The sequence below is a fragment of the Tachysurus vachellii genome, chromosome 26 (genome assembly GCF_030014155.1).
Source record: "Tachysurus vachellii isolate PV-2020 chromosome 26, HZAU_Pvac_v1, whole genome shotgun sequence".
Classification (NCBI taxonomy): domain Eukaryota; kingdom Metazoa; phylum Chordata; class Actinopteri; order Siluriformes; family Bagridae; genus Tachysurus; species Tachysurus vachellii.
Window position 1 is genome coordinate 5159551 of NC_083485.1, and position 11762 is coordinate 5171312.

Sequence of the window (11762 nt, forward strand, 5' to 3'; positions counted from 1 at the left end):
ATATATATATGATATATATATCCAGTCCATGCAACATTTGCACGTGCACATTTATTCTCCTCGTGCCCGGGTTCTTCACTGCAATATTGTATCTTATTATTTTGGGCCCGTGTCATATCGGAGGCGGAGAGCATCTGCACGCGGAGGGAGGGAGACACGGAGAGCTCTCGGTGACTGACCGACGTGAATCTTTTTTTTTTTTTTTTTTTTTTTTTAGTCTGCGTATAAAGAGCGCGAGCACCGGGTCTCAGTGAGCGGACAGGTTCCAAGCGCGTGCGCACTTTTGTGTCTTTTCTTGGTGCGCGAGCATCAGGACCTGTTGTTTTTTTTTTATTTATTTATTTTGTATGGGGGGGTTGCACCACCAGAAACAGGAGGATGTCCCAGCGTTACTGCTGTTGTTGGAGGCACCTGGAATGCCTACGCATTGGACGTGTCGGGAGCCAAAAGTCGTGAAAAGTCGCTGGTCCGTTTGTTCCTCGTGGCGCAGAATCGAGCTTTCGAGGGAAAGTATCACGAGGTATGCATGGATTTTTTTTTTTACTTTAGAATAAGCAAATCTCAACCTTACATAGCAACACAATAGCGCGCGCGTTTCAAGTAAGGGTGGGGCATTGCAAATTAAAACCCTATGCTATTTGTGTTTATATAACTTGCAGTAATGTTGCATGTCTGTGCATGAGAATGCAATTGTGCGTATGCTAAGATTTGGCAGTATGGCATTTTCTATTCGTATTTCCATATGAAAGCAAAGTATTTCGGTTTGGAAGTTTTAATAATAATTAACAATCCAGCTACTTTTTATTCTCTGCTCATACCTATTAGTGTATGGAAGTGTTTGCAGACTGTAAATTAGTCCTTAGGGAACGCTTTATGCAGCATTCCTACGGATATGATTGGGTCAGGAAATAACTGAGCAATTAAACTGGGTTTAATCTTATAACCATCAGATCATCAGACCAGTGCTTTAACCACTGAGCCATATTTCCAAATGCAGGTTCCAAATGCAGTTATTTCATGGCCTTGGCAGCTCATCCATTATCAGTTTATTTATTTCTTTTTAAATCTGGTAAAAATCTAAGGATACAAAAGTTGCTTGGTTGCGAGATGTTTTATTAGGGGGTTTAATCCTTAAAGACCCGTGCAGGCAAAGGAGACCTAAGACATAACCTTTGTACAAGGGAACAGAGTACATTAACCTCTCAGCAGGCTCAAGGTTCCTTCTGGTTTTATAAACCATAATCAGATCTGTCACCACCATTATACTGTATATCATTTCAGTGGATGTTTTCCTACTTTGAATAAATTTCCATTATGTATCAAGGTTTGATAAGGTCATTATTTTCTTTTCAAACAAGCTACTTGCTGTACTGTACCTTCACAAGGAGTACAGCTTGCTATTTTTACCCCACCGCATCTCTAGGGTCCCAGGTTTAGTCATCCTATGAATGGGGCTGTGCTGTGCCCAGCTCAGCTCCTCGTGCCCTGGTCAGGACTATGCAGGGCCCTGGTACCCTCCTGAATGCATTGGCCAGCGGTTTGCGAGAGCAGGGAGGGCGGTGGGGCCCACCGAGGCCGAGGTGGACGTGGTGCTATGCCCCCTCCATTCCGGATAGCAGTGCTGGGTGCGCAGGGGGTGGGCAAGACAGCCATTGTGCAGCGCTTCCTCCACGATGACTACAGTGACGTGGCCTCATCAAGCCGCACACGCCGGGTGTATCTGTCCGCCGCTGTGCTCAACGGCCATGTGCACGACCTGCAGATCACAGACTACCCGGCCATCAGCAGCTTCCCCGGCAGCTCCCTCCAGGTATGAACATTGCTGTGTGGGGCTTTGAGTGTGGCAAAAATCTTAGATTTGTTTGTTCAGAATTCACTTACAGTATAATGGCTGTCTAAGAGCAGTATTTGAGTTCATCTACAAATATTTCTCTATATAAAGCATATCTAAAACAATTAAATATGGTTTACATTGTGTTTACTTTTTAGATACAGTGACTACATTGTGTATGAAACTATAAAAATGTTGTTGTTCTTTCGGTTTCTCCCTGATCGGGATTACAACAGAGGATCACATATTATTGCGGCGCGTAGATTCGATTTGGTGCAGGTTTTTCACCGGATGTCCTTTCTGATGCAATCCTCCCATTTCATTTGGGCTTTGTTTAGATCCCTGCTGGGGAATCGAACCCGGGTTGCAGCAATGAGAGCATGGGATGCTGCCACTGGAACACCAGGAGGCTATGAATGTCTTAAAAATATGTTTCACATATTACATTTACATTTATTTGACTGCCCCAACAAATGCCTTCAGTACAGATAAATATGTTTAAATGATCACCTCTACATGAAGTATATAACAAGTATTATATATATAGATTAAGGTGAAATATCTGTATTTTCTTTAGGGTAATTTCATAAACTTTCCTTTCATTATCATTGGGGTCAGTAGTAGCTTTTCAAATCAGGATTATACTCCAGGAAATGTCAGAATCTGATGGAACATTGCTGTGAGACTGTAGAAAGCCAGAGGTCATGTCATATGTGCTGTGAGATTATCATGATTCACTTTTATAACTGGAGCCTAATGGCATCATTTTTAACTAGCAAAGCCGGTTATGATAAGATATGTTAATCCTGCTTCCAAGAAACATATGCTTAACTAGGGTTATTTCAGGCCTCACTTTAATCTGCTGTTTTGGAAGAAGGCAGTTTCAAACATATGAACTGTGTTCATTACAATCATTTAGAAGAATCTTGCCCTCAGGACTCATGAATAAAGGCGAACACGGCTTCGATTAAAAAAAAAAGTCACAAAATAAATTTCAGATAAGCATAAAAAAGTCATTTTGGAACATGCTGTAAGCATTTTAGCGCTGTCGAACTACACTCTGTGTTTGTTTGTAATGCAGAGAGCAAACCCTTACAGATAGTACCCTCAGGGATTGGAGATAAACACCCCATATTACATAAGCAGTCTTCTAATGGCACTCTGAGGTAACTTCTGAGGTAAAAAAAATCACCCCACCCCTTTGCTCTAGCCTTCCTATATAATATCATGCGTTTGTTTTGACTGAATCATGCTGCCTAACAATACAATTCTCCTGACTCCAAAGCCTGAATTATATTCTTAGTCAAGCAGTGCATGGAGGATTGATTAATACGGTTCCTCAGGTTTAATGAGAGTGTACTTTTCCTCAGGATCATAATGAGGTCATCTGGCACTTGTTCACAAACCTGGTCTGAAAACAAGTGTTTATGGTGAAAGACATGCATTTTTTTCTAAAAGAGCATTTAGCAAAATGTTACTGTTAAAGAAGGGAAACCAAACCAATGGTAGACAATAATGAGCTATTTGTTCTCAGCCCAGCTTGATAGGAGTGATGTGGCTCAGCTAGTCTTGGCACGTCCGTGTCCTGTTACCGCCCTCGCTTGCTTTGTTCAATGAATATTAGCTGAATATGTAGACAGGAAGGAAAGAAAAGAGTGTGAAACGTGAATATTAATGGTGCACATCTTTCTGACACTTATATATATATATATATATATATATATAGACCAAGAATTAAAACAGACAAACATAAATACATGCAGATTTCTCATTTTCTTTTTTTTTTTGTTTTGATAGAGAGAATTTTTCTGTAAATAAACAAAATAAAAATGCTGAATTGAACTAATAGTTTTGGACATTTTCCCAACTGAAAGTGTTTTATTTAGTCACAGATCCACAATAGTGTATACCTAATTGAGAACAGTGAAATGGTCTACATCATTAAACAAGGTGATATCACATCACATAACTATACTAGAACATAAGTGATAACGGGATCGTACTTGTTTTTGTGGACATTCCTTAATTTTAGTTAACTATAACTGCATAACAAGTAACATGCTGTTTATAGGAAAAGAATCAATAGAAGCATGTACTGGATTCAGTGATCTTTTTATTGCAAAATAAACCTGATGCTCTCATGTTTTCACATAATTCAAACATTATAGCGCTCCCTTTTAACATGTCCAAATGTCCTTTTGTCACTCAGGAGTGGTCGGACGTTTGCTGTCGAGGTATCCGCAGTGCCCATGTCTACATTCTGGTTTACGACATATGCTGCTTCGACAGCTTCGAGTATGTCAAGACTATGCGCCAGCAGATCCTGGACACCCGGTACATATTATTATACTAAATGCTAAATTTATACTGTTTTATACTACATTTTCAGATTCGGACATGAAAGTCTCAGCTAATTTTTCACCACAACTGTGAACGTTTTAAATAATAATAGTAAACTTAATATAATCTATCTGCTGTGTGTTATTTTATTTTTAGCATAGTAGTATGAAATAGATTGTTAACATAGATAAACTCCTAACGTTACACATTAATTAGTGTAACTGTACCATTTTTGGTGAAAACGCTTTCTTTTCCCCAGACCCTTTCTCGATGTACTGCACATTCAAACTCCCTGAGGATCTCAATTTTTCCGTCTTTTTCTTTCTTTATCGTGTGTGAGTCCTCTGATGAATGGCAGTCTAGATGTAATCACACAATGGTCAGTTCATGTCACTCCCGTCATTCTCAACTGCACCTCTGTCACATCCACAACCACCTTAAATGTGGTTACTAGCTCCCTGAAACGATTAGTTGAGATTAGTTGAAGCCGACTGTTTTTTTGAGACTTAAAATAAAAAAGTAAGCTACAGCCACGTATTTTTTATTTTTTTGTATAATACAACCTGGATGCTGATATTGCAAAATGGGGAACTTTAGAAATGATCTTATTACCATATTAACATATAATAATTTACAAATAACAGTGTTAGACTTTTTGCATACTTTTATTTTTGTTTATACACCACAGACTGCCAAGACCAGAATTGTTTCTTTGAGCAAATATTAAATTCATATCAGCCAAAATGTGAAGAAACAATATTCAAATATTACTGACTGCACTTTTAAAAGGAAGGGATTCATGGGAACTGAATAGGGAATTTCAGGCAATGTAGTTTGACAAAACCTTGAATTAACATTCCTGCACATTTACATCTGTTGGTGCTAATTGCTAATTGCTAAGAAGCTAACACTTCCATTTTTTTTCCACTTCCAATTTGCTGCCCAGAGACAACGAGGCTTGTTAGCTTTGATCAGTAAATTACAGGGAAAAAACTACAGCTACAGTATGTAGACGGCTTAAATTTAAGGAAGTGTAGCAGTTTGTGCAAACGAAGGTTAGCAGCAGGGAAGCCTAATATGTAGCGGTGACTTAATTCAGAACGTGAATGCAGGAAAAGGGAAGTTGTGTGTCTCTCTCTTTGTGTGGGTTTGTGTATGTGTGTTGGGTGTGTTTTTGGGGGTGATGTTGGTTTAAGGAATAGATATAAAACATCTCAGACAACACCGTTATTTTTATGTCTATTATGCTGAGATTTTGCTCTTAAATGAGGGAGTTTTGAGCCTAAATGACAAAAAAGAACTTTTTTTTAACTATCAGGAAATGGACTGTAGAGTAATCCATTTCGATTTTGCACAGAACTTGAAATCCAATCACACCACCACATATACAGTGAAGCACGATGGTGATAGCATCATGTTTAGCGTTACCCTTGTCCTCTAGGTTGGATGTTTCTCTGTCTTTTCTTTCTTACATTGTCCCTATCACCTCCCACCCCAAATTAACCCACACAAACACAATATCACATGCTATATTATATGAATACATGACATATAAACCCATTTATGACCATTTCAGGTGATCCAGGTTGTACCACTACTTAATGTGGATAGGGGAGTGAATACTAATGCAAGACACTGTTACACCAACTCACTGACAGATAAATCTTTTACCTTTATTTGCATACCTATCAGTGGGACACAAACAGCACCCCAGTCGTGGAATCACCCATTTGAAGTGTGAGACTGCGTGTGGGTGTTTTTATGAATGTACCGACAAGTGTTTAACATTTAGTCTATGTAGTCGCGTGCATCTGTCCTCCATGTGTTGATTGATTGCGAGCAGTGGCGTCAGCTGTCACGTCCATTTGCGTCAAAAGGCGAGACGGCAGCTCCGCTGGTGACAAAAATGTTTTATCGATCTCGCAACAATTAGGTCTCATCCAGTCTGTCAAGCCAACTGCTTACCCTCATTCTCTCTCTCTCTCAATCTCTCTCTCTCTCTCTCTCTCTCTCTCTCTTTCTCACACACACGTCTGTTCTAGAGCGATGTGATTATTGATGTAGGAACTAGCAAAGGCAGCCAACAGCTGGCCGCCTGATAGGGCACCTGATAGAACAGCTCCAGTTTCGGGGTGAAATTATGACAGTTAATTAATCATTCAAGTTAAGAGCCATTTTTTACTCCAAGCTGCTGTTTAACCACAAATTTCAATTATTCTCTCTAAGCTTGTTTGGATGTTGTGTGGATTTATTGGAAGGCTATGTGCCAACAAATGTTTCTTTCTCACCACAAAAAGATTTTCGCCTTTGAAGTGATGCTGACAAAAATTGAGCTGGTTTAGTTTTATTTAATATGCTTATATAGGATATGTGGACATGTTGTTATCATGAATAACTGTGACTCATATCACATTTTCCAGCATGGATTTATGACCATGTTTGGACTATACATGCTTTAGAAGCATAATTTAAATACCAAATTATATCTAAAGCAAGGATAATGAATGTTCTAACTCTGTGCATTACTTAAATGATTAATCATCAGTGAACTAATCAATAACATGCTGAGCACAATGGCAAGCTAATTACTTAATGAGAGAGTGAACAGAGATTAGAGCTCGTTGACTTAATAATGGAATGGGTGAATAAATAAGTGCATAAATTACTACATATTAGAAGGGCTGATCAGTTTTTTTTTTTTTAAAGAAACCTCAGGATTAGCTTTTAGGAAGAAGGTTCTGTTAGGAAGAGCTGTGTTCCAGGTGGCGGTGAAGCTCAACTGGAAATTTTTAAAAACGTCAAATAAAGAAACTAGCATAATCCACTGCATGGATCCACGGTGTCTGTTATGTTTTTAAAAGAAGGTGGATCACGTTTTTAGAACAGCGTTCGTTCCTGATATTTGTCTCTAGTATATATTTTGGTTCTTTTTTTTTTTTTTTTTTTTTTTTACTGAAATAGAAGGAATTAGTGTTAAGTCTGTAATAAACTCAGAAATTGTGTTGACCTGTTAGTTCCTCAGGAACTCTTGGTTGCTTAATTCTACATGACTATAAATCGTTGTAGAAATAACATTATTTACATTTACATTTACATTAGTTCCTGTCCAGTGTCACCCAAATTAAGATGAGGTTTCCTTCTGAGTCCGATTCCTCTCAAGGTTTTTTCCTAATATCGTCTCGGTGACTTTTCCCTAAATGTTAGAGATTAATAGTAAATTAATTTTAAAATGTAAACTTTAGTTTTGCAAAGTTTTGCAAATAAACTGAATTGAATTGAATTGAATTGAATTAATCCAGGGGGCACGGTGGCTTAGTGGTTAGCACGTTCGCCTCACACCTCCAGGGTCGGGGTTCGATTCCCGCCTCCACCTTGTGTGTGTGGAGTTTGCATGTTCTCCCCGTGCCTCGGGGTTTCCTCTGGGTACTCTGGTTTCCTCCCCCAGTCCAAAGACATGCATGGTAGGTTGATTGGCATCTCTGGAAAATTGTCCCTAGTGTGTGATTGTGTGCGTTAATGAGAGTGTGTGTGTGTGTGCCCTGCGATGGGTTGGCACTCCGTCTAGGGTGTATCCTGCCTTGATGCCTGATGACGCCTGAGATAGGCACAGTGAGATAGGCCCCGTGAGGTAGTTCGGATAAGCGGTAGAAGATGAATGAATGAATGAATGAAATTACACCTCAAAAAATGCAGCACCTTGAATAAATATTCACCCCTTTCCACATGTTTTAGTGTTACAGCAAAGTGCTTTGTTTGGCAGAAAACAAACTCTGCTTATCACTAATAAAACATGGTGGTGGTAGCATCATTTAGATTTTATTGTGGTTTCCTCTCTGGTTGGTTGTTTTGGTTGTCTAAATACATAACCAAACCAAAAGTCTATTTAATTTCTAGGTTTAAATGGGGTTCATGTTTAAACAAGGACTGTATTGCACATAAACACATCTAATAAACCAGTGTTTTGCCTATTTTTATCAAAAATGTAAAAGAAAATCAACATTTTTATCGACATAATTAGTCACAGAGAAAGAGCAACAGAAACTGAAAAAAAAAGTGCTGCAAATAAACACAGCCAACATCCAGATCTCTTGTCCCCTTGTCATTGTGGCCAAGACAGAAAGACGTAGCAGATGTGTAGAGATCAGAGGCTGCAAACTGTCACAGCTGATGATGGATGAGCAAAGCTCCAACACCTTACTCAGTAAGACCCCAAACACCCTGCACTGACTGACAGCAGGGAAGCTTGAGTCTAATGAGATCAGGCTTTCTTAACACACACACACACAGAATCCTAGACACATATTCACACACAGAGTGCACCCTCACAGATTAAGATAAATTAGCTTAGCTGACCAGGTCATGTTATTAATTAACATCTTTGCTCAAGCCAAATTAAACAAAGTCCTGAAATTCCTCTCAGAGACTCAGAGCATTCGAATTCACTTAAAAACCCTAATTTCAGCTATTTTGAGTGACTTGGTTTTTTTTTTTGGTCCTCTTTTATCCCGCTGTTGTTCTTTTTTTGTAAGAGGGAAAATCCCTTTTCTCCTAAACTGTCAAAGACATTTTCTGTGACAGACATAAGTGGAGTCACAAATCCAGTGTTATCTCACTATGCTGCAGATGACAGTGAGGTCGGCGATTCCTTCCCCATTACTAGCATTTCTCTCTCTGACAGTTCAACACTGTGCCGCATTGTTAACCCCATCTGCAAAGAGGAAGAAATCCTTTCGAAAGCCTGGACTGCCTTATTAGATCCTGTGCAAATTTTCCAACTGGAGTGTGATGTTTTTTTCACAGAACTCTACTGGGGATATATTGGGGGTCTGCAAATGACAAAATCGGAACTGGAAACATTTCCTAATAACCTCAAAACAAACAAAGACCAACCAGTGTGGGGGAAAATGAATCTTGTCATATTACAAAGAAACAAAGACCTACGTTTTCATTCATTCATCTTCTACCGCTTATCCGAACTACCTCGGGTCACGGGGAGCCTGTGCCTATCTCAGGCGTCATCGGGCATCAAGGCAGGATACACCCTGGACGGAGTGCCAACCCATCACAGGGCACACACACACACACTCTCATACACTAGGGACAATTTTTCCAGAGATGCCAATCAACCTACCATGCATGTCTTTGGACCGGGGGAGGAAACCGGAGTACCCGGAGGAAACCCCCGAGGCACGGGGAGAACATGCAAACTCCACACACACAAGGTGGAGGCGGGAATCGAACCCCGACCCTGGAGGTGTGAGGCAAACGTGCTAACCACTAAGCCACCGTGCCCCCGAAGTACGTTTTGAAGAATAAAAAAAAAACTAGAACGCTTATGCTAGAGGTGAAAAATGATAAATAAACAACAAATGAAATGCCATTAAAAAGTATTCACCCTTTTGAACCTTTCCACTTTTTGTAGTGTTACAGCAAATTAAATACATTTGACAGAAACCTTCAGAAAATCATGGAGGTGGTAGAATCATATTTAGCTTCACCTTAATCTATAAAAGCTAACAAAAAATCTCCATTGTAAACCGTTTGCACATCTATTGTTGTTTATTGACATCTGCTTGTTTTCCACAGGGTCATGGGTGCAACAGAGACACCGATCTTGATAGTAGGCAACAAGCGTGACCTTCAGCGAGGCCGGGTCATCCCACGCCACAATGTCTCAGACTTGGTGCGCAAGAGCTGGAAGTGCGGCTACGTGGAGTGCTCGGCCAAGTTCAACTGGCACATTTTGCTGCTGTTCGGCGAGGCTCTGCGGAGCGTGGGCTGTGCCAGGTGCAAACACGTGCACACCACGGTACGCTTTCAGAGAGCACTAAGGAGAGAGCGTTGCGCCCTCATGTGAGGTGCGAGCTTGTCACGATGTCTCACTTGGTTTGAGACAAAATCCAGTAATAGCTGTGATAATGAGTTCGGGTTGCCTTCTAGCCAAGGAATCCTGTCATGGACGTTTCACTAAGGAAAAATGTGTCCTCTGTTCACACAAACTGCTTACTGATGCCAAGAGGAATCCTCAGATGCTGCTCGTCCTGGAAAAAGGGGCCGAACGAAATGTATCAACGTTGACTGAAGCCTCAAAAATCAGCTTTAATATTCATGTTGCTGAAATGCAAATAATGTGTTCATGCTGGGACTGCTTTAAGAAGCCCATTAAAGCTTTTTATCTCGGGCATACACCGCTAAATCTTCCAGTTTATTTGAGCGCAAAATGGCATCTCACACATCATGGCTCACTGTGTGGCTGTACAACACACATGTGATAATACAAGAGCACAAATAAACGTACATGTACGCCCAGTGGATAACTTCCATGTTAAGACTTACCTGTTTAGGTGCAATTCAGAAGTATTGTGTTGTACGATCACGTATGAAACGTCCTAATTTCACTTTTGAACGAAAACATAAGAGCAAGAAATAAGTCAGTGAATTGTATCAGATAGTTCACCAGGACCTAATCAAACAAGGCTTTTTTATTTATTTAATTATTTAATTAATTCATTTATTTATTTTTTTGAATTTTTATTCTTCTATAATATGAAGCTCAAATTTATCTTGACCTCATTTTTCATCCTGAAGGACAGCACAATATTGCCAAGAAACATGTTCTACCACGAAATTTGCTTTTGTGCCTCGCTGACACCTTTGTTAGTGCACATGACCCAAAAAAAATGCTTTTATAAAACATTCTGTATTTTAATTCTTTATCTAGATTAAACAGTGCCCCAAAACCTGAGACTTGAATAAAAAATGGATTTTATTTTACAAAAATATGTTTAATAAAGAATCCCTATTGAGAAAAGAATTTTTCATGCATTATGCTTAATGTCTGTAGAAAAGCACCCCATATAAATCACCCCACATTAAATTACAAATACAAACAACTGAAAGTCAGGATGTACCGGTTGCACTAAGATTAATAATAAATCGTCTTGCTGGTATCAGATCTCAGATATATTTTTTATTATGTAAATCACAGAAAGAGCTATTTCTGGTACTGTGGTCATACTAATTAAACATTTTCCCTTTTTGAAAATGGCGTCTGTTTTATAAAAATAACATGGAAGAGGATTCATCTGTTTAGAATGCTGACTGTTAATTGTATAGAGGGGGAAAAAAGTATGAGTACCTCAGCCACCTCAGACCAATTTTTATGCCTGCAGATGATGATGATGAAAGGTCTGAAGTGGTCCCTTCCTCTGAGAGAAGTTTAAGATGAGAAGGAGGAGAAAGAGACAGAAAGAGAGAGGGGGGGGGGGAGAGAAAGAGACGGGAGAAAGGGATGTACCGGGCCGGGTTCATCTGCTGTGGTGTGATAGACTGCAGTTTCAAGGAGGCTATAAATATCCCCAGACTTACACTAGGGTTTATTTATAAAGGCTGCACCGGCAAAAACAAGGCAACAAGGTGACTTGCAAAAGTGTTAAATTGGAAAATTGAGCTAAGAATAACCTCAGTGGGAATGCTACAGTTTTCAAATACTATGTTATATACTGTATCTTGTTATTCTTAATTGTTTATAGCTAAATAAAGCAGCATGTAAACACACATCACTTATGGTTGATCAGATGAGCAGATGGTA

At 39.5% G+C, this 11762-nt stretch overlaps 1 protein-coding gene across 2 annotated transcripts; it reads left to right on the forward strand.

The window, feature by feature from the left end:
* The first annotated feature begins 268 nt into the window (after positions 1-268).
* On the forward strand, positions 269-11031 carry LOC132840914 (ras-like protein family member 10B). Of its 2 annotated transcripts, XM_060862996.1 has the most exons (4): positions 269-520; positions 1424-1810; positions 4041-4165; positions 9758-11031. In XM_060862996.1, exons 2-4 carry the CDS (start codon positions 1523-1525, stop codon positions 10026-10028), a joined length of 684 nt encoding a protein of 227 aa, XP_060718979.1. In that variant the 5' UTR covers positions 269-520; positions 1424-1522; the 3' UTR covers positions 10029-11031. The 2 variants fall into 2 exon arrangements, with proteins under 2 accessions (XP_060718979.1, XP_060718980.1); XM_060862997.1 differs by lacking the exon at positions 269-520 and having other exon boundaries at positions 893-1810.
* Positions 11032-11762: the final 731 nt, after the last annotated feature.

Bases quoted from the DNA above. Each gene is read 5' to 3' on its own strand.
- LOC132840914 (XM_060862996.1), top strand. From the start codon at position 1,523: ATGCATTGGCCAGCGGTTTGCGAGAGCAGGGAGGGCGGTGGGGCCCAC. The intron at 1,811-4,040 runs GTATGAACATTG...TTTGTCACTCAG, and splicing joins TCCCCGGCAGCTCCCTCCAG to GAGTGGTCGGACGTTTGCTG. The intron at 4,166-9,757 runs GTACATATTATT...TGTTTTCCACAG, and splicing joins CAGCAGATCCTGGACACCCG to GGTCATGGGTGCAACAGAGA.